The sequence below is a fragment of the Solea senegalensis genome, linkage group LG8 (assembly GCF_019176455.1).
Source record: "Solea senegalensis isolate Sse05_10M linkage group LG8, IFAPA_SoseM_1, whole genome shotgun sequence".
Taxonomy (NCBI): domain Eukaryota; kingdom Metazoa; phylum Chordata; class Actinopteri; order Pleuronectiformes; family Soleidae; genus Solea; species Solea senegalensis.
The window spans coordinates 1,638,224-1,660,618 of record NC_058028.1 but is presented as its reverse complement, the minus strand read 5'-3'; the positions used below and the strand labels follow the sequence as shown (position 1 = coordinate 1,660,618).

General features: G+C 40.1%; 1 protein-coding gene across 1 annotated transcript; it reads left to right on the top strand.

The window, feature by feature from the left end:
- The first annotated feature begins 276 nt into the window (after nt 1–276).
- farsb (phenylalanyl-tRNA synthetase subunit beta) lies at nt 277–22,053 on the top strand. Its single transcript, XM_044031780.1, has 18 exons — nt 277–384; nt 818–873; nt 1,049–1,203; nt 3,025–3,097; nt 3,218–3,333; nt 3,901–4,051; nt 4,142–4,250; nt 4,777–4,847; nt 5,663–5,724; nt 6,250–6,301; nt 6,415–6,476; nt 7,124–7,331; nt 7,420–7,500; nt 7,587–7,679; nt 8,643–8,760; nt 9,364–9,516; nt 20,041–20,188; nt 20,838–22,053. The coding sequence occupies exons 1-18, from the start codon at nt 327–329 to the stop codon at nt 21,619–21,621; spliced, it is 2,550 nt and encodes an 849-aa protein (XP_043887715.1). The 5' UTR covers nt 277–326; the 3' UTR covers nt 21,622–22,053.
- The last annotated feature ends 342 nt before the right edge of the window (nt 22,054–22,395 follow it).

Sequence of the window (22,395 nt, the reverse complement as noted above, 5' to 3'; positions counted from 1 at the left end):
TCATATTCAAAGCAAGAAATAACTTACTTCCAAATGAAATAAAGACATTGTTTTCAGAGAGACAAGGGAAGTATAACTTAAGAGGGAAACAGATGAATTAAAGTAAAGTAAAAACATTTCACTTTCAAAGAATATACAAAATATAAATTTTACATATCTATCTATCTATCTATCTATCCGTCCGTCCGTCCATCCATCCATTCATCTACCTTATGCGCTCAAATGTAGTTTTATGCTTTTCAATCAGGCATCACTCAGACAGCTACAGCCGGCGAGGAGGGGTCCTTTTCTCGCCGGGCTGAGGAGGATTAGCATTAGCAGCCAACATGCCGACTGTCGGAGTAAAACGGGATCTCCTCTTCAACGCTTTGGGCAGAACATTCAGTACGTTTTATTCGCTGCATTTCCAAACAAAGTACACACAGTATGTCTGTTTAACAACTGACACATTTACTCTTAAAGACACAGAAGGACGAAGCAATCTGTGAACTCCTGATAGTTAGCATAGCAGCAGCAGCTGTGGTCAGTTTGATCGAGCTGTCTGAATGTGTCCATACACAATAAATATAGTAAGTTATTTGGGAATAAATGCCACGTAGCAACTTGTATTTCTGTCGAATTTGTCGCGAGTAGACAATTAAGACCATATATGTCTTATAAACCATAGTGACAACTGGATGCCACCGTGATTGCATCATTTCTCCTGTCATTTAACTGTGAACCGAGCAGCAACGATAAATAGTATATTGTGGCTACTTGACAGCAAATTAAGCCGTTTATTAAGTTAATATTAATGAATGTCTGTATGTTGTTTTAGCCGATGAGGAGTTTGACGAGCTGTGCTTTGAATTTGGACTGGAGCTGGATGAGATTGTGAGTATATGTGATGATGCAGTGGTTCCCCAATATGAAATGATGACAGTACAGATTTTTTAACCTGTCATTTAGGAAAGTAATGCATTTCACCTGTTTTTTGTTCTGTGTGTAAAAGATTTGCTAGAATATTTGTCTGAGTTATAGTAATGACTTTGAACTGCCATCACAACAGACCTCTGAGAAGGACATCATCAGCCGAGAACAGGGTGATACCAAGGCGTCAGGAGCTTCTGACATCATCCTGTACAAGATCGATGTACCGGCTAACCGATATGACCTGCTGTGTCTGGAGGGATTGGTCCGTGGACTGCAGGTCTTCAAGAACAAGTAAGTAGTGTTTAACTTGAGAGAGTGGATTGTACTACACCGTTTCCTAATTGGAGAGCATTAAAGACATTAAAGGTGTTTTGAATTGTGGTTGTCCGAGGTGCTGACACACAGTCAACTCTGACTGTGCTGTGTGTGTCCTTAGAACCAGCGTTAGACAGGGACACTTGCCTCTCTGTAGCTTTATTTATTTGGACACAATTTATCACAATAAAAGCTTGATCAATATAAAATATTTCATCTCAGTACACCAGTCAGAATACGTGCAGAGACTTTATTAATCCCTAAGGGGGTTAATAGAGTATCTAAAATTTAAAAAAAAAATGAATAATCACTTCCTGATTTGGGTAATCACATCACATGTATGCCATATGTAAACATGATGTATTTCAGCTGTTGAGATTGCTGGAAATTGGGGTGGGAGCAAAAACTGGTCTGCAGCTGACAATATTTCAAGAACTCCAGATGATAAAACTGGCAATTGTTTATTATTCAAGTGTAAGTAAAGCTTCCTCTACTGTTTCCTGACAACAATTCTCTGCATGTCAAAATGGCTCATTCTCATTCAATGCTTTTTGCATGTATATGCACGTCATAAGTTGATGAGTTAGTTTCACTTCCATATAAATAAGCAAGTTGTAATTTCTAATCACAAATTGTGTTTTTAATTGGATTGACAAAAATGTACACATGTCTACTGAAAACATGGCTGCCCCACATTTTAACACAAAGAATTATGAGATTGTAGCTTCTTAATAAAGGAGTTGGCTAATAAAATCTATTCCTGCTGAAGTCCACAACATCACAAGAATATGTTCATCACTTTATTTTGTTGACAGAGAGCCTTCTTTGACTGGAAACTGAAGTTTGATGCTTAGTTAACATTAAGCACAAAATTCACATGAGTGAAATGTGGTATTTTGATTTGTCAAATTTACCTCAGTGACACAAACTTACGAAACGAGGCAGCAGTCCATCAGCAGCTCCTGTGTCCCTGTGACCTATAAATGCAAACGTTCTGCATAGACAGTGGAGTGAGTGAGTGGTTTATAAACTTTAGTTTCCTGGGTAAAAAGGCTGAGATAAAGCAAGATTTATTATTAACATGTCATAGACCTAAGCAGGTGTAGATTTTATTAGGTGAGACGTTCAGTTCATGATTATTTTAATAATCAATTCATCTGTCAATTGTGTTCTCAATTATCTTATTTTTTGTCTTATTTGTGTGTCCAGAAAATGTCAGAAAATGTTGTTTGATTTTTCCTATACTTCAAGAATTATGATGTTTTAATGTTTGTTTGTTTTTTAAACCAAAATTAATTAATTTTAATGATTTCTTTGTTATATGGAGAAAAGAAAACATTTAAGAAGCCTCATAAATCATGGAATTTGTTTTAATTATATGTAAAAAAAACAGATTGAGTATCAATATAGTTGACAGTCAACTTAGTAATCAATTCATATTTGATTATTGAGTAATTGTTGCAGCCGTAAAGTGAATAAAATCGTTTTTTCCTTGTGTCCTTGCTGGCAGACATGTTTTCATTGTGTGAGAGAGGGTGACTGTGTCTCCAGCTGGTTCCTGATGCTGGGGGCATGCAGATAAATTCAGTGCTGACCATAACTTTAAAGCATAATTCTTAGTCCTCTCACAGATGAACTCCAATGGGTGTTTAGGATTTAAATGTGGAGCTGTTTGAGATGTTGGCCATAAAATGTTCTTTTGGCTTGTTTTGACCTTGTTTCACTTTCTTGGGCATAAGTTGCTATGTAAAGCACATGCAGATGGACTCACTATTGATACTTTTATTTGTGTTTCAGGCTGGAGGCACCTCGCTACACACGTGTCAGGCCAGCCAGCGGGGAGCCTCAGAAGCTCATCATCACTAAGGAGGTGGGTGTGACAATTGAGAATCTTTAGCAGTAGACAAACAATGTGTTGTCTGAAATTGACTTCAGTTTAGGAAATAAATTGAATCAATGTTTTATTGTGGTTTCCCATTTTTCTGTGCAGACGGCAGCAGTGCGACCGCATGCTGTGGCAGCAGTGTTAAGAAACATCACCTTCACACAGGAGCGCTATGACAGCTTCATTGAGCTGCAGGAGAAACTCCACCAGAACATCTGCAGGTCAGACCAGAGGCCTGGTTCATGGAAGCAGTACTAACAAATTCAGAATTACAGGGAAAGCCAATCTTGACCTATTCAGATTAGGAGGTGTGGCCCAGTCAGGTTTAAGAATATCAGATGGTTGATGATAAAAGAGTGGCTCTTAGATATATAATAACATGGAATAAGTGTGAAACCACGTTGTTTTCTGAACAGATGAGACACCAGGATGAAATAAGCCTGGTTGATGTCTTAAGTCGCTGTTTTCCTTTCGGATGAAATGTTGTCACCTGTGTAATGTGTTGGTTCCACCTTTTAAACTTTGCTTCCAACTTGAAGAAAGATGAGCACAATTGTTGTCTTGGACAGTTTTGGTTTTAAACTTGAAGTACATGTGTGTAGCTGACAGTCCTTTGTATTTATTTACTTGTGGTCAGTAACCCTGTTAAACAGTGATTTCCATTAGAGCAATAATTGCTTTTGCTTACTCTACACATTCCATACATGTGTTCTTAGCACTAAGAGTAGATTTTCACTGAATGTAAAAGCAAATTCATCATATTGATTCAGTGATTGTGTTCTGTGAAGGAAGAGGAGCCTCGTGGCGATCGGGACTCATGACCTGGACACCATCTCTGGTCCTTTCACGTACACAGCCAAACCTCCTGGAGACATCTGCTTCAAACCTCTGAACCAGACCAAAGAATACACTGCCACTCAGCTCATGAGCCTCTATAAGGTACACGGCTAGTTCCTCTCACATCAGTCAGATGAGTGTCTTTTCTTTCTGTCTGATGCTAACCCAGTGTTGTTCTCCCGGTGCATATAGACAGACAGCCACCTGAGGCATTATCTCCACATTATTGAAGACAAGCCCGCGTACCCTGTCATCTACGACAGCAACGGCATAGTCCTCTCCATGCCTCCCATCATCAATGGTGACCATCTTCATCTCTGTTTATTATCTGTTCCTGTCATTATAATATAATCACAGGCTACTTCCACACCACTCTGTTTAAGTTTGAAAACTCTGGGGCTGTGATTGAGTCTGGACTCGCTTTTTATTTGGCAAATGTTAGTGTGACTCCACTGCATGTGTGAGACACATGTTTATTCATAGATTCAGTCAAGTGTCCTGGCATTTACTTACATATGAAATATTACATTAGCCATTTTTAAAGGTAAAGCCGATGTGAAATAAAGCAGCAGCAGGCATGCAGAGGACATACATGGCCCAGGCATAAGAATTAAAACATGCTGCTGCTGAGAAACAACTATACAACAACAACAACAACAAACAAGAGGTTTGTTCTTAATACAGAGTTATAATAAAGAAAATGCCACCACCAGCAAATACAATCAGAAATTGTGAAATATATAGAGAGCATTTGTTTTCTTTTATAAAATCATTGAAATCATTGGAAGAATGCTGAAAAATGAATGGCCTTCTTTTCTTTTCTACAGGAGATCATTCCAAAATCAACCTGAAGACAAAAAACGTCTTTGTTGAGTGCACAGCAACAGATGTGACCAAGGTACAGTGAATAAATCTGTCTTTCCACTTGTTTTGTGTCGACTGTGAAGTGTGGTTGTGTGAAGCACTGACACTGCTGTGAACCAACCTCAGACCGACTCTCACATGGCTGTCAGCAGGGACACACGGACAAACCACTACCTTTACCGATATTAGTCTGATACAGTCATTTTAGATCATTAATGAATTGTGAAGCTTTTAACAACACATTAGTGCTGAGTCGTTTCAAAAACACAATTCTCCAACTGCGCAACAAACATTGTTCTCCCAAAAAGAAGAAAAAACAGTCCAAACATCACTCTAAAAAAGCTTTTGCTGGTTTTTATTTACATTTTTACAGTCTGTGCATAGTGAAGCATGTGGTGTGTATATATAGGATTTTTGAATTGTATTGAATGTTACAATTTTATCTTTACCAGTGTCAGACAGATACAGAATCCCTTCTCTACAAACCACTTAAGTCACTTAACAAAAGCCTCACTTGATAAAATGAAATGTAGATAGTCTGCTCTCACTGAGCCGGCTTGTGTCCCTGTTGGCAGCTGTGTTTTCAGTGAGTATGTCTCTTTTACATTACATTACATGTCATTTAGCAGACGCTTTTATCCAAAGCGACTTACAAAAGTGCATTTAAACATTTGGGTACAAATAAGAGCTAGAAGTAAGTAAGAGCTTCAAGTAGAACAAACTATGAAGTGCTAAGTCTCTTAAGCTGGTTCTCAGATCAGGGAGGGTCATGTGTGTCGGTGCCTCACACAACCACACTTCCCAAACAAACGGAACTAGCCCTTAAACTTGACCTTGCTCTCCTTCCAGGCAAAGATTGTCTTGGACATGATGGTGACCATGTTCAGCGAGTATTGCTCACAGCCTTTCACGTGAGTCACTTCTCTGTCTCAAGTATACAAGATTCTCTGCCCTCTCCTTCCTTTCTTTCCTCTCCTTTATTCCCGCCCAGTTATGTATCTTGTATGTGAGCGCACACACAGACAGACAGACAGACAGACAGACAGACAGACAGACAAGGCTGTTTTCATATCATCACCAATATCATAACATGTTTACCTTGGGCTATAACCTACTGTAAACTCCCAGAACAACCAAAAACTCAAACACATGGAGCCTATAGTTTCAAGATATTGTGTTTCTCTAATGTAGGATTAAAGTCTTATGTCCTTTGTTCACACTCTTTTACTCTCAAATAAAGTGATAGAATAAACTTGTGTAAACCAGTGAATGAGGGAAGGGTGAGAGTTTGAATGAATGAGTGAATTATTTTTTGTGAACATGTACACACGATACCATTTTTAAAAAATAAGGAAAACTAGAGCAAAACGAAAATCGAAATAATAAAATCTAAGCATTATTTTGAGGGTGATGTATTCTCTCTCCTGTTCTTTCAGGGTAGAGGAGGCTGAGGTGGTTTACCCCGATGGCAAGGCGTGCATATACCCAGTACTGTGTTTGACTTCATTTACATTCTCCTCAACCCTGTCCTCTTTTTAAATTCTTCTGCTGTCCTCTAATGCTCCGCTGCTGTTTTCTGGTGTGTCTGGTGTGTCCTTCAGGAGCTGGCGTACAGGAAGGAGAAGCTGTCCAGCAAGTTCATCAACCACAAAGTTGGCATCAAGTAAGTGATATGGATGTTCTGGGCTATAGTTACTGTATAAAGAAAATTACAATAACAACACTGCACTGTGCAACACACATTTAAATGAAAACACAAAATATTTCAGTTGTAAAATGAAATGATGTATTTAAGTGGCTCAAATTGTTTGTTGTTCAGCTGATGTATTTGTTTGCACTCTTCAGTGTTATTTTGGATTTTTATTTTCATATCACAAATTGTCTTAAATCACTAATGTGTGAGACTTTAGAACCTTTTTAAACGTTCTACCTACTCCTCCACTTGTTACTCATTTTAAAGTGATATTTCAGGTTTTTTGAGGTGCGGTTTTACGATGTTTAAACACGTACCACTGCCTGAGCTCAGTGTATGAAAGCCAGAAACTGAAATTTATGTCACTTTTTTGTAAGTTCAAATGATTTTCTTCAGTGCCATTTTGTTGAGTGGCTAAAGCTGTTTATTTCCTTGTCTTCACTGAAAGTGCTCAATGTGTCGGTACCTCAGACAACACAGGGTTAAGTTTCCTTCCCAAGGACAAATCAGCATGTAGACTAGCAGAGCTAGGAATCAAACCCACAACCTTCGAGATGAAAGACGACTTGCTTTACCACTGAGCAAACACCAGCGCTTGTTTCTTTTCCTCCTGACAGTGAGTCGACAGAGAAGATCGCCCAGCTGCTCACCAGGATGTGCTTGCGCTCTGAGGCCACAGGTGTCGGTGACGAGATCGAGGTTGAGATCCCGCCCACGCGCTCTGACGTCATCCATGCGTGTGACATCATGGAAGATGCCGCCATAGCCTACGGTTTCAACAACATCACCCACACCACGCCACGCACCTACACCGTAGCCAACCAGGTACACGGACGCTCATGATTCATGTGTGTGTTTGTGTGGCTGAATGTATGTCAGTGTTTTCTTATGTGTGGACTTTACGTCTTCATAGTTCCCACTGAATAAACTGACAGAGCTGTTGAGACAAGACCTGGCAGCTGCTGGTTTCACGGAGGCCCTCAACTTTGCTCTGGTGAGGGACTGACACTAAAACACAGAAATACACTTTTTCTTTCCTTGAAAAAGATGCTGAACTTGATGTCTCTGTTGTTTTCCTAGTGTTCTCAAGATGATATAGCAGATAAGCTTGGGAGGAAGATTTCAGACACTAAGGCGGTTCACATCTCCAACCCCAAGACAGCAGAGTTTCAGGTAAACAAGTCAATCATTTTGTTTTGTTGGAAACCTTTGTTTTACTAGGAAGTCGCATTGAGATTGAAATCTTTTGAAGTAAGTCCTAGCCAACAATTACATTAACAACATCAAAAAACAATAAAGTCAATAAAGCACTCGCTCACTGAACTAATATAAAACACGTGGCGATGTACACAAATGAATGAACAGTTTGTCAGCGTGCAGGAGTGATGCGCAGAGAGAAAGGCTGGTCTGTCTGCACCAGTTGAGGGACATGCACCCTCGTCTGATGTGTTCGATGAGATCCTCCTAAACAGTTTCATAGATTGATTTATTCTGTGAAGCATGAATATTAATCTATATAATTGACGTTACTGAGGTAAGTATACTAGGGCTGTAATCAACCAAATAAATTCTTGGTCGACTGAAGCCCTGAAATTTCGACTCAAAATCGACTAGTTGCCATCTATTTTTGTAAAATGCTGCCACACTGCCGATGTCTTTGTCATGGATCTTAGAGGACTGACTGTAGCCTAAAATAAAATGCTCAAAATTGAATAAAACCACCAACATACTTTAATCCATCTGCCTCTTGTGGGTTGGGCTAATCCAAAATACTGTAAACAAGGGGGGTGTTCTCTGAAGACACGCTGTTTCCTGTGAATGTTCGGTTTTCATTTTGTCCCTAATCTGTGTGAGAGTAACTGAGGAATGTATTGCTTCTACTGTATATGTTAGTAGTTGTGATGCTAATCAAGTGAATCCTGTAGTTGCAGAACAAACGCATGTTTCATGATCAGGCGTCTCTGAGTAAAATAAACAAAATGACAGCAGTGTCAAAATGTTAATTCTCTCTTTAATAGTTACACGTGGAAAAATAAGGAAAGTTAGACATTCAAATAAAGTTATTTTGTTTCTCCAGTAGAGGGTGCCCTCCTCCCCTCTATAAGAGGTTAAAGTTATTTTTATTTTCTCCACCAGGTGGCGCGCACCACCTTGCTGCCAGGTCTTCTGAAAACCATAGCTGCCAACAGGAAGATGCCCCTTCCTCTCAGACTCTTTGAGATATCTGACGTGGTCCTGAAGGATCCAACCAAAGGTGCACGTCTGCATGTTTTCATTTATTCCACCTGTCTGTGTGTGTGTGTGTGTGTGTGTGTGTGTGTGTGTGTGTGTGTGTGTGTGTGTGTGTGTGTGTGTGTGTGTGTGTGTGTGTGTGTGTGTGTGTGTGTGTGTGCGTGCCTTATAGAACACACACACACACACACACACACACACACAGACGGAGCTGCGAGCAAATGAAGCTGATATTAGTCTTTTGATTTGTTTCTATAACATTATGTGGGAATTATTGTTTTGAAGAAACTGGTGTCTTAGCTTGTTATTTGGATATTTTCATCTGCTGATTATTTTCTTGATTGATCGATTAGTTGTTTTGTTCATGAAATGCAGAAAAATGTGCACAAAATGTTGAATACTGTTTCCCAAACATGAAAATGATGACTGAAATCACAGAATTGTTGATTTAACTTCTCAACCAGTAATGTAGTTAACACAAAAATAATTTATATCCTTTTAAATAAAAAGTAGAATAACATTTATTGAACATGTATTTATTTTTCATACTGACCCAGTACCCAAACAAGTAATTCACTGGTTAAGCCCCATTCCTAATACACCCTCCCCCCATCCCACCATCCAGATGTTGGAGCAAAGAACAGCCGGCGTTTCTGTGCCGTTTACTACAACAAGAGCCCGGGCTTTGAGGTGATCCACGGCCTGCTGGACCGAACCATGCAACTGCTGGAGGTGAAGCCCGGCCGGGCTGAGGGCTACCACATCCAGGCTGCAGACGGTAAGAACCCTGGGAGGGAGGGGGGGGCGGCAGGATACATACCTCTACTGAAGCTAGCTTTGATGGCGAGTGTCATTTAATCCCAGTTTGAGTCTCCTGGGCTCTAGAACATGCTGATGAACAAATAAATCTAAGAAGTAAAGGATTATGCATGTGTAGGCTATGATGAGGTGTGATTCCAGGGTGTAATGTAGTTTACCTCCTTTCACTGAAGAACATTTACCTGCACATGTATTTATTTTTGATACAAACTCAGTGTTGTGAGGACACGCTTCCATGATGGTGTTTCCTCACTTTACTTCTAACACCAGCCATGTGTCAGCTGAGATTGTTGGGTGGGTTGTTTTCCTTGATTATGTTTTTATCCTGTGACGCATGTGGAGTTGCGTTGCCCTGTAAGTGCTATATAAATTCAGTTTGATTCATTAATTTAGGGGCAAAATAAAACATTTTACCTCATAAATCAAGTTATAGCTTGTGACTCAGGTTGGATTGACAGGGACTTTCTGCTCTGTTTGATGTTACATTACATTACATGTCATTTATTAGACGCTCTTATCTAAAGCGACTTACAATGGAATTGAGTACAATCAGCCACGGGTGGAGTCGACCTTGCGACCATTGCAACCATGACGTCTTTCGCACACAGGGTACCACAGGGTCTTAACCACTGAGCCATCCATTTAAATATGTCTTCATCAGTGTCATCAATTATCTGTGTTTTATGTAGGGATGCACTTTTTTAAGGTGACAAACTATCCTTAGCTAATTCACTATTTAAATTGTGAAAAGAGCAAATTTGTGCATAATGATATTTTTTTTATAGCTTTTCTGTATTATATTTAAATATATGCACTTTGTACTATTATTATAAACATATAGACATGATATATGTTTAATATAAATACCAAATAAATGCGTTTAGGTGGATTGAAAGAGCTCTGATTGCTTATATAGGCATTATGCTCATATTTCAATAATAATATGTTATTGAAATATAACTATATATATATATATATATATATCTATATATGTATATGTATATGTATATATATATATATATATATATATATATAGGCATAATGCATATATATGTATATGTATGTCTATGTATATATGTGTGTGTATATATATATGTATGTATGTGTATATATATATATATATATATGTATATGTATATATATATATATATATATATGTATATATGTATATATGTATATATATATATATATATGTATATATATATATATATATATATATATATATATGTATATATATATGTATATATATATATATGTATATATATATATATATATATATATATATATATATATATATATATATGTATATATATGTATATATATATATATATGTATATATATATGTATATATATATATATATATAGATGTCTACATATATATATGTAGACATCTCACCAAGCAGAGGTCAGTTCATGTCCATCTTCATGTTACCTCACCTCACATATGATGGTTTGGCTGTTTAGCTGTAGCCTTTTCTTAAACTGGCCATTTTTCATCAGCCAAGCATCCATTTCATGTGCCTGGCTGCTTTATTTTAATTGAAAAAAATTTAGTAAGCAATTTATTGCAAACAACAATTAAACTGAAATAGGCTGTTCATCAGCTGATCACAGCCTTTAAAAGTCTAAATCTTCACAAAAATGTGGATTCAGTGCCATTTTCTGTCAGGTATGCACACTGTCATGACCTCCTGATGGCAAAGGCAAAAAAGCACTGTTGAGCTGCATCAGCAAGGCCTCTCGCAGCGTGCCATTGCTGCTGATGTTGGACGCAGTAAGACAGTCGTTTTAAACTTCTTAAAAGATCCTGGGGGTTGTGGAACAAAAAAGTCAAGTAGTAGACCCAAAACAATTTCACCGATGCTAAACCGGAGGATCTTAATGGCTGTCCGTCAAGACACGGGACGATCCTCGTCCCAAATTAAGCTCGTCACTGGTGCCAACTACAGTCCCATAACCATTAGACGGCATCTGCGAGAGAAGGGTTTAAGAACAAATAATGTCTTCAAAGGCCTAGTCTCCTTCAACGGCACAAAATTGCCCGTTTGGAGTTTGCACGAGAGCACCAAACATGGGACACGCCCCCTCCACTGTGCCGTGTAGAAAACATCTCAGGTGAGATCTCCTGGTCATGCCAGTAACGTTGGAAGCCATCAGGACCGTCAAGGTTCCATTTTTTCTCATCAGAGAATAAAACTTTCTTCCACCTTTTCAATGTCCCATGTCCAATCTCAGCAGCAATGGCACGCTGCGAGAGGCCTTGCTGATGCAGCTCAACAGTCCTTTTTTGCCTTCAGGAGGACATGACAGTGTGGATACCTGACAGAAAATGCCACTGAATCCACATTTTTGTGAAGATTTAGACTTTTAAAGGCTGTGGTCTTAAACTTTTGATCAGCTGATGAACAGCCTATTTCAGTTTAATGCTTGTTTGCAATAAATTGCTTACCCAAATTTTTTTTTTGTCTCACTCCCATTTCTTCTTTTTGCATTTTGAAGCACTACTTAGAACCTTCTTAAGATCCAACAGTGCAAAATGTACATTCTTGCAATTTTGGTCTTAAAATTTTGATCAGGAGTACATACATTATATATATTATTATATTACATAATATAATAATATAGTATATTATATATACATTTTGAGCGAAAGTCGGGACAAAACACCTGGTCCATCTTTATTATGGAATAAATGATACAGTTAATAGTGTGTCTGTGTACAATCATCTGATACTGTCTGTGCATTAAAAACCAGACAGATACTGGAAACCTACACGAGCCAACAGTATCGAGGCATGACTCAGCAAATCAATCACACTGTTTTCATAGTGCAGATTATGTGTGGGCGAGGCGTATGTTCCAGAATTCATTTTATGTCCAGATTAAAACAAAATGTCATAAAAGAATGAAATGGCCATCACTCTTAATGTGAAACATGGAGTTCAGCGGGCACAAAGCCACCGCCTGTTCTGCCTCATTCATGCTCAGTGTTAGATATGAATACAGATGGAGCCTTTTATCTGATCCCTGTGTTTATTACGCCCATATTTGTGCACATCCTTTGAAAACTTAAAGACGAAACAGAGCAGTTTCATCAGAAGTCACAGGGAGCCATGTATCTGAATGTTCTAGTGAGATACAACAAAGACGTTCTAAATATGGGGACTTTTTTTGAGGAAAAGTCATGAGAAATATTAAAGAGATAGTCTGATGTTTTGAATTGTGGTTGTTTACGGTACTGATGTATGGTCGGCACTGACGCTGCTCCCTGCACCAGGAGCCAGCCTGAGATGTTAAAAAAACCACTGTAGCTTCAGGCTATGGTCACATTTCCCACACACACACGTGTCTGCAGATGTTCTCTATAGTCTGTGTGACGCAGACGCAGTGTGACCCTGCGCAGGCATACGCGAGGGCCATTTTGTAAGACGGTTAGATGTCTTGTGAGTCTATGATAGTGTAAGAATAAGGTTTGCAGCCTTATCTCGCTATTCCACAGCCTTTTCTGACTGGAAACAGGAGAGTGTCCTGTGAGCTGTGTTAACTGCTCACTCCCCACACCAGAGTCCAAGTCCATAGAGTCCGTAGAGAGAATCACACAGGAGAGCTGCCTCGCTCACATGTATTATTTTGTGAAATCCTATGGCATTTACCACAGTGACAGAAATGAATAGCAGCTCCTGTGTCCCTGTGATCTAAAAACACCACATTTTCTTTATGGCCTTTGATGCAGGAGAGCAAGAGCATGTTCATGCAGTGGTTTTTCCTCTGACCCGTGTTTTAGTGAGATTTTTTAAACTGATCCCTGGTGTATGTGCTGTCTAAAAATGCCTTTTTTTCCCTACTAAATACATTATCACGACCTCCTCCTATGGTGCCATGTTTGCTGCTGACTGTGGACTACTTTAGAATAAAATGTCACCATTTTGCTCTGAATCATAGGTGTCAGCTCAGCCCTCGTGGTTGATGGATTATGGGCCACAGCTTCACAAACAGAGCTGTCATTTTTCCTCTATAATCCCATTCCAATTATTATTATTTTTAATTAAAATGTTTTAATACATTTTAACTTAATATGTGGTTCTGTCCACTGAGCTTTGGTCGTTTAGAGAATTATATCTGTGTCTGTGAAAGGTGCGGTGACTCCGTGGGTGTTTAATTGTTGTGATTCAGAAAATGATTGTTCTGTTAGGGTCGTACGTGACCGAAGCGTTTTGTTTTTCACACGTGGATGAGCAGTGGAAAGAGGGCCGGGCTTGAAAATAGTAATTTTTCCCACTTAATGGATATTATTTTCACAGTTTGTTGACGTGAATCAGTGAGAATGTGACTGGCACATTAATGTTAGAGTTGATTATGTCTTATTCTTTCTGGTGATCTAATCCTGTGAGATTAATGATCATGAAGGTTTGATTTGATTCTCAAACATCATTGGAGTTTTCCTCCGATTCCTCAGTCACTCTTTCCATTTACCTCTTTTCTCCATTCCATTCCGTCTCGTCTCCCCCCCTTCACGCTCCAAGGTCACACTGCAGGACGACTCCCCCCCGATTCTGCTCTCAGACTGTAAATCAATGGGCTCCAGTATCAGTGAATGAGAGAGAAGAGGGTGAAGGCAGACCGATGAACAGTGGAAGGGGTGGAATGAGACGAGAGAGTGCAGAAAACAGAAAGGGAGGGGGTGACGAGTGAGCCGTGTGTGTGTGTGTGTGTGAGAGAATGTACTGTCTGCAACTTGGGGGGAGAGTCACGTCACCCACTGCAGTGCTGAGCTCTTACACTATCCGTCTGACAGTGTAAGAGCTCAGTGTTCATGGGCCACAACCTAAATATGAATAAATTTAGTTTAAAAACACATATTAATTATCATGGTAATATTCAATAACAAAACATTTTAAATGCACTGCAGTACAAGGACACTTTCATGAGCCCTTCATAAGAATAAATGAGGTTTGTTGATTGAATATTATACTTAGCCTTAATGTAGAAAAGATGTGGCTGTTTACTGTATTTCCCTCATTGACAGTAAAAAGCAAAAGACCAAACATCATTATACAAATGAATTGTCAAAGATATAAAACTTTATTCACAAAATGTGCCATTACAGTAAATCACTTACTTTGCATATGAACACATTTCTTAACTGTTAAATGTTTTTCAAGCAACAGCATGACTGGCACTTCATAGTTTGGTTTACTTGAAGCTCTTACTTACTTCTAGCTCTTATTTGTACCCAAATGTTTAAATGCACTTATTGTAAGTCACTTTGGATAAAAGCGTCTGCTAAATGACATGTAATGTAATGTAATGCAACATGTTTTAAAATGAACTGAATGACATCAGAAAACAAAGTAAACAAACACTTTTTTATCATCCCTCTGATTAAGTCATTAACATTTGCTGCATTGTCGCCACCAGCTGGTGTAAACTCACAATTTCAACACTCATCCCCTGTTATCAGCACAATATGCTGTAAAAGATGTATTATTGGTGACAGTAAGTGGGCGGGCACTGCACAATTACTGTGTGTGGGCTGCATGCGGCCCTCAGGTCGTGCTAGTGCAGCTCTCTAATGCATCACACACACAGAGCAGTCTATGTCCTTTCCTGTACATGCTATGCACCATTAGCCTAATCTTTCCCTCATTTTTGGCCCCTCCTTAACCCCATTACAAGGTCATGACCCAGTCTGAGAGCTCACCTGACACACACACACAAATACACACCCTCAGGATATGTCAAGGCCAGAGCAGCACTATGACTAACTCACGCCACACCCAGCACAGAGGAGGGCGAGCTGAGGGAATACATGCTGACTGAGTTTCCTCCACTCACACGTGAAAAGGATGAAATAATGAGTGAGTGAGTGGAAAAAAGTCACTTAAGAGACATAAGCCTGCGTTTCACTTAACAACTGTGTCCAATGCAAAGAGAGTATGTTTGTGTGACTCACTCTCTTGTTCCATACGTGACCTTTACTACTTTAGCCCTTCATACATTATTAAAGGTTTTCAAGTTCCCATGTGCTGATTAGGTTCATTTAGGCCTGCAATAACGGACTTTGCCACTGGGGGGCTATTCAGCAAAGTTGTGACTCACATCCATTTCACTTGACATGAGCGTAGTCTGGTAGCAAACCTTAACTAAGCTCCCTCTCCTGAGGCTTCCTCCGCCAGTGTCTGCTTTTGAAAAATGGCAGGGAGGGTGCAGAGCAGTGAGGGGGCGTGGTCTGGTAGTGAAATCTGACACCAAGGTTTAGAGAGAGAGGCGACAGAGCAACAGCTCCTGCATGAGTGTGGATGAAAAAGAATGATATTTAGCACGATAATTAGTCCATATCCTTTAAACTTTTTGTTTTAGTTGTTTAAGTCATTTTTCTTTAAACTTCATTCAATTCAAAATTCAAAGACTTATAACTGAACTACTTTGTAGAAACATTGAACTCTGGGTGAACGTTCAGATGCTCTGTGACGGAGGAGGCTAGTTAGAGGTCACGTGATAATGTCGGCCCACTAGTGGTCATGTGACACTGTTTTTGTTAAGTCATTTATATACTCGATAATGTCAGTTTTTTATCCTAGACGGTATATCTGACCCACCTCTCTATATCTCTTCAGAGAGTGATGGAAGAGTGTACGAGTGATGCTTATGGCAACATTTGAATGCAGTAGATTTGTATCACATGTATAATTTCAATACTTAACATAAACCGTGAAGATGTGCACCTGCATCAACATGTTCAAATCTATATGAGATACCATGTACGCTGGTTTATACCTGAAAGATAGTGGTTTAGGGGTTTTATGCTGTGACTTTAATGCTGTGCTTTGTTGTGACTGCCGATGGGAACCACTGTGAGTGAATGTCAGTGTCTCAGCTGGTGCTCTGTAGGCCATGCACGTACATAACTGAAGTATATGATGAAGTATATAATAACAAATCTGTGTAAAGATAATATCAGAGATGCTGACGTTACTAACAGTAAATCAGTACCATGAGCATTGAGACTGATTTAAATGAATAAAGCATAAGAAGAAGTAGTTGATGAGACTTCCTTTCAGGTTGAGGCTCCTGTTTGTTGGGTTTTATTGTGTTGTGTAAAACAAGTGGTGCATTATAATAAGGTAGTGCCATTGTCTGCTGCTGTGTTGTTTTATTGATGTCCAGCAATTTGGCCACATTGACCTTCCTGTATTTCTGCTTCCTCCTGTGCATCAGAGAAGTATTCACCTACATGTTGTTGTCTTTGTGCTCACTTTCAGTTGATCCTTTTTAATAAGTAGAGAAACCTCTACTCACTTTCTGTCCAGTTGTCTGAAACGAGCAGAAATCTGATGGCAAAATATCAACAATATTTGACAGTGAAGTGAAAGTAAAGTGATGTAAGTGTCAAACTCAGGAAACTGGTCTGGCTCAAGTGTAGGATTTTCATTGACTGATTGGTTATTTAAGACGCACCAGTGCTATTTATACTGTTGCCATGGAGACCTGCTTATGGTACAAGTAGATGACGTGAGAACCGACGCAAGTGCTCTCCACTGATTTTATTCAAGTAACAGAGGCAGAAATAAATGGTTGATCTTCTCTGTCTGTCTGTCTCTCTGTCTGTCTGTCTGTCTCAGTCTCTCTCACACACACAGAGACATTTAAAAGTGCAGTCAGTGTATACTGTAAGCCTTCATCCATAGTGATGAGGGAACATCTAAGCAGTGGGCTCTGGAAGCCATTAGCAAGGCAGCGTGGGAAGAAGCAGTGCACTATGGGAGGAAAGCCACGTCGGTGCCATATGGGGCCGTCGTCAAGACAACCCCCGCATCTTGTTAAGTCCCTGACAAGTCCGTCTTTCTGTCCGCGTGTTTGAACAAAGTGAGCAAACGCTGTGTGTGGTTGTGTGTGTGTGTGTGTGTGTGTACGGAGGCTTTTTAATCCATGTGGACCAAAGTGACCTTTACTCCTGACTCACACACACACACACAGTGGATCGTTGGTACACCTCTCTCACACTTACATTAACAGACCTGCATGTATAATCAGATGGTGTGTGGAGGCGTTTGCCTCAGAGTAATGACCTGTGACGTTTTTATTGTTCTCTCACTAATTGGTCTTTTTTTCCCACGTGTGGAGGACAAATAATCTGCTTTGTCCTTTGACGTCTGGGCTTTGTTTGGAGTAATTAAGATTAAAGAAAGATGATTTTCTTTTTGCTTGATTTATCCAAAATTCCACAATTAAAACTAGGGACACACCCTTTTTTTCTGACTATACGATTACTTGGAGTAATGAGTATTTAATAATATTTGAAAAGGGACTATTTGCCTATGAGCAAAATGTGAGGGAGGAATATTCCTTTATTTCTGCTGTAAAACATCTAAAGATGAATGTAAGTATTCATCTTATTATTTGCAGGTATTAACATCCAGATATATTAAACATTTCAAACAACAAACAGCAGTTTTAGGTGAGGAAGTGTTGGATTTATATGAATAATACTTCATATTTAGTGGCAAATCCTTTGCTGTGTGTTGTTGGTTCTTTAGATGCTTTAGTGTTGACCTTTGTCGTCAGCATTATCTTTAAGGGGAATTCCAATATTGTTTGACTTGGGCGACTCTTACAATAACAATCTCAGCCATTTATTGGTGAAAACAAGCGCTTTTTTGGGTATGACTCTGCTGGGATTGCCCCATAGGATTACACCGTGTCGTGGCTGCCGCCTGAGGCGATCCACTGGACCAACTCTGAAACTTTTTGTAAGTGCTATTCACACACACGCCTACATTTATAAACATAGGGCCCAGGTCAAGAAATACCAGAATTCCCCTTTTAAGTATTTTGAAAGTGCTGACATGGCGACCTGAACATCAGTAAAGTGGGATTGGGTGCAGCAGTATCAGAGTAGTTCTATGAATATGGTACCTGCATGGCTGCATCCAATAATAACCTGTTTGTATAATGTAGATCAGTATATGATGTCATCAGTGTTTCTTCTGCACAAGTTGAGTGGCCACAAACTTACTTTTCATTCCTTTTACATCTGAGATGTATTTGGAGTAATGAAGGTTTGACTTTAGAGCTGAAATTAACCATTATTTTCATAATCGATCTGGAAATGATGATGTTCTCAAATGTCTTGTTTTGACCACAAATCGAAATGATTTACTTTTGATGATTTCTTTGTTCTCCAGAGCAAAGAAATGAAGAACATACTCACATTTAAGAAGCTGAAACAATCGGGAAATCTTGTGTTATTCATGAGAAAATAGATAGAAGAAGAAGAATTGGCATGCTCTGTATACAAAATAAACACAATAAATCACAGAGATGAAGAGATGGCCTCTCTGTCTGATGAAAAGCCTCATCTCATCAACTGTTTTTCCAGTGATCCGTCCTCCTGTGGCTTTAATGTAGATCTCATCGTTGGCAACTAATGTGGGCGAACAAAGCATCATCAAGAGAGAATCATACAAGACAGGAAGCACAGTAACACCCACACTGCACCACTCAACCATGATCTCTGTGATGTGAGCACCCGGCAACAGGGATGCCATCAATACTTAAGAGACAAATGAGTGAGTCAGCAGCTGAGTGTAAATACATGTACAACTGTGTGAAGAGAGGGAAACATGAGCCAAAGTGATGGAGTTAAAACACAAGTCATTACATTACAGTTTCAATAAGAGAAGCCACTGCATCATAAACAATAAATGAATTAGTTTCACTTCTTTCTTCTGCAAATGCACAGAAATCTGAGTAATTATGGAAGCACCATTTAATATTCCTCGGGTTAAAGTGGTTGTTTTGGTATTTTACGTGTGGTTATTGTATGAGCTCACTTTCACTGAAACCAAGGCTGTTAGTAAACCACGTAACAATAGTCTGATTAAAGTCTGTGTCAGTTTATGTGTAAGTTCTGCTCCTCTATCGCTTCATTAAACAGTTGAACTGCTTTCTCTCCTGCACCAAAGTTTCTCAGAGTGAGTAGTTTACAGAAAACATCAGTGTGATTTTTACATCGATCTATCAATAAAGGAGTAAATAAGAAAATACATTCAGATTGGAAACTGAATATTAATACAACAGTTGGCAAATGTACATCTTATAGTTGTCGTATTGAACAAGTGACTGAATATGAAGTAGTAACGAGGATTTTTGATGTCATTTCTCCTTGGACTCAGTGTTGGCGTCACCTCATGGATCAAAGAACTCCTAATGAAGCAGCATCAGATTGCAGATGAGCAGCGATTCAGTCGTCTGACATTAGCTGCTCCTTTAATAACTCTTAACTACACCTACTCCCCAATGTGATTTAAAATAAGAAGTCCTAAAATTTGCTCCGGGGGACTGGACATGACATACATGTCAGTGGACATTAGAATAATCGAATGGAAGTTCATTAATGTGTGAAATTGTGTCCTTATTCCCACCCTCTGTGATTGTCTTCTCTCTTAAAAGTGATGATTGTTTTGTTTTTTTTGTCTTTTAGATTCCACTTTTTTCCACGGCCGCTGTGCAGAGATCTTTGTGCGTGGACAGTGTGTGGGACGTCTGGGAGTCCTCCATCCTGACGTCATCACCCGCTTCGAGCTGACGCTGCCCTGCTCTGCCCTGGAGATGGACATCGAACCATTCCTGTGATTTCACCTTCTTAAACTTCCACATAAAATGCACATTCAATTATACTCAGGTCAAAACAGGAAGCAAGATTGAGTCCAGAAACATGCCTGAAGGAGCACTTTGTGCTGCGGCTGCAATTGTTGATTGATCATTATGTTCATCACTGATTAATCTGCCAATTATTTTCTCAATTGATCAATTTGTTGTTTGGTCCATGAAATGATGAATCAGTATCTGTCAGACTTCTCAAACGTCTTGTTTTGAGCTCAAAGCAAAGATTCAGATTTTCTTCTTTGTTTCTTTGTCATGGAAAAAAAACCAAAAACACAAATTGATCATCAAAATAATTTGGCAATAAATGTGGTCATTGATTCATAACCATTGAATCATTATAGCACTAGTGTGCATGTGTGTGTGTGCATCTAGCCAGTGTGTGTTTTTTAATCAGTGACACGTTTGTTTCTACTAAAGTCAGAAGAATTAAAAATGAACAAGTCTCCTTTGTGTTTGTGATGTGAGTGTTTGTGTGTTTGTGTGTTTGTGTGTGTGTGTGTGTGTGTGTGGGGGCTTGTACTTGCATGCCTGGGCTTCATTTAGCTTTCTTGTGCCCTGGGGTAAGTGCATGCTGATTACCCTCAGTGACTGATAACCTGTTGGTTCTTCCAGTGGCGACTCTGCAGAAATCCTTCTCACACACGACGTCCCGATGCAGGAAGTCATCGCGCACAACTTCCCCGTGCAGATCGCAGCCCGCCCGGCGCCGGCCTCCTGCCCCGCTTCTACCAAAACTGTGTTTGGTGACGTGAGCACGCCGGCCGGCCTCAAAGCGCTCAATGATTTTCTAGCAGATAAAAGTTACATGGAGGGCTTCACAGCCTCTCAGGCTGACGTGTCCGTGTTTGACGCCGTCCCCTCTGTCCCCTCTGCTCCCTCTGGGAGCTTGTGTCACCTCGTTCGCTGGTACAAACACATCCAGTCCTTCCAGAGAGAACGAGCTCACCTCCCATCAGCCACCTCTCAGTTTGTCCTCCCAGCGGATCTCTCCACCGACGCCTCGAGCGACGACGACGACATTGACTTGTTCGGCTCGGACGACGAGGCGGAGAGCGCAGAGGCGGCCAAACTCAAGGAGCAGCGGCTCGCCGAGTACGCCGCAAAGAAGTCCAAGAAGCCAGCTCTCGTAGCCAAGTCCTCAATCCTGTTAGACGTGAAGCCCTGGGACGATGAGACGGACATGGTCAAGTTGGAGGAGTGCGTCCGCAGCGTCCGCATGGACGGACTGCTGTGGGGGCAGGCCAAGCTGGTGCCCGTGGGCTACGGCATCAAGAAGCTGCAGATAGGATGTGTGGTGGAGGACGACAAGGTGGGCACGGATCTGCTGGAGGAAGCCATCACCGGCTTTGAGGACTGGGTTCAGTCTGTGGACGTGGCTGCTTTCAACAAGATCTGAGTCGCACAGGACTGACTTCCCTGGTTTTATTTGAGACACTGGGGTGATACACAGTGAGGTATCTGCCTCTGTACAGCACCACAATGAGTTTGAAGTGAAACAATCAGGATGTAGTTCAAGTGTGGACTCTCATCTTTAATTTGAGGGATTGAACAAAAGAATCTATTTTCTACTTTATTTTCAGGGGCTCAGAAACAACAGGACAGACTTCAATCATGATCAATACAAGGCTTGTTTTAATACTTGGTTTAAAACCTTGTTCCTGAAGACTGGAGACCATGGACATCAGCATAGGCGGAGTTTCCTCCCTGGATCACTAGTATGAGAGGCATTGTCACTTGTGACCATGTAACGACACAATAACCAAAGCTCAGGCCATTCATTTCAATCCTTTTATACAAGGAAACGTCAAATAAAACCATTCTCACGTTCCACCATTGACCTGTTTTATGTCCTGCACTGTGTTTTACTGGTTAAAGGTCGAGTGAGTGACATTCATCAGTCATCATGACTGCCAGCTCTGTAGCGCCACCTGTCCCCCACAGGTCATGAGTAGCCTCCGTGGTTCATTCAAAGGCAAACAGTCGCAGCCAGTAAATAATAGAGAGAGCTGTGCTGCTAATGAAGTCAGTCAGGCGCTGCAGCATTCCTGCAAACCATACTGTGGCAAAAAGGAAGGTGAACTGATGACAAGTGGTCACATGACGCGTTCTAACGTCTATACGCCTCAGAGGGCGAGGACAACGGCGGGTGTAATGAAGTTTCAGTTAAACT

Excerpts from the sequence above, each read along its gene's own strand:
- farsb (XM_044031780.1), top strand. The coding sequence starts at position 327 with ATGCCGACTGTCGGAGTAAAACGGGATCTCCTCTTCAACGCTTTGGGC. Across the intron at positions 4,251-4,776 it reads CATGCCTCCCATCATCAATG|GAGATCATTCCAAAATCAAC; the intron begins GTGACCATCTTC and ends TCTTTTCTACAG. Across the intron at positions 7,332-7,419 it reads CCTACACCGTAGCCAACCAG|TTCCCACTGAATAAACTGAC; the intron begins GTACACGGACGC and ends ACGTCTTCATAG.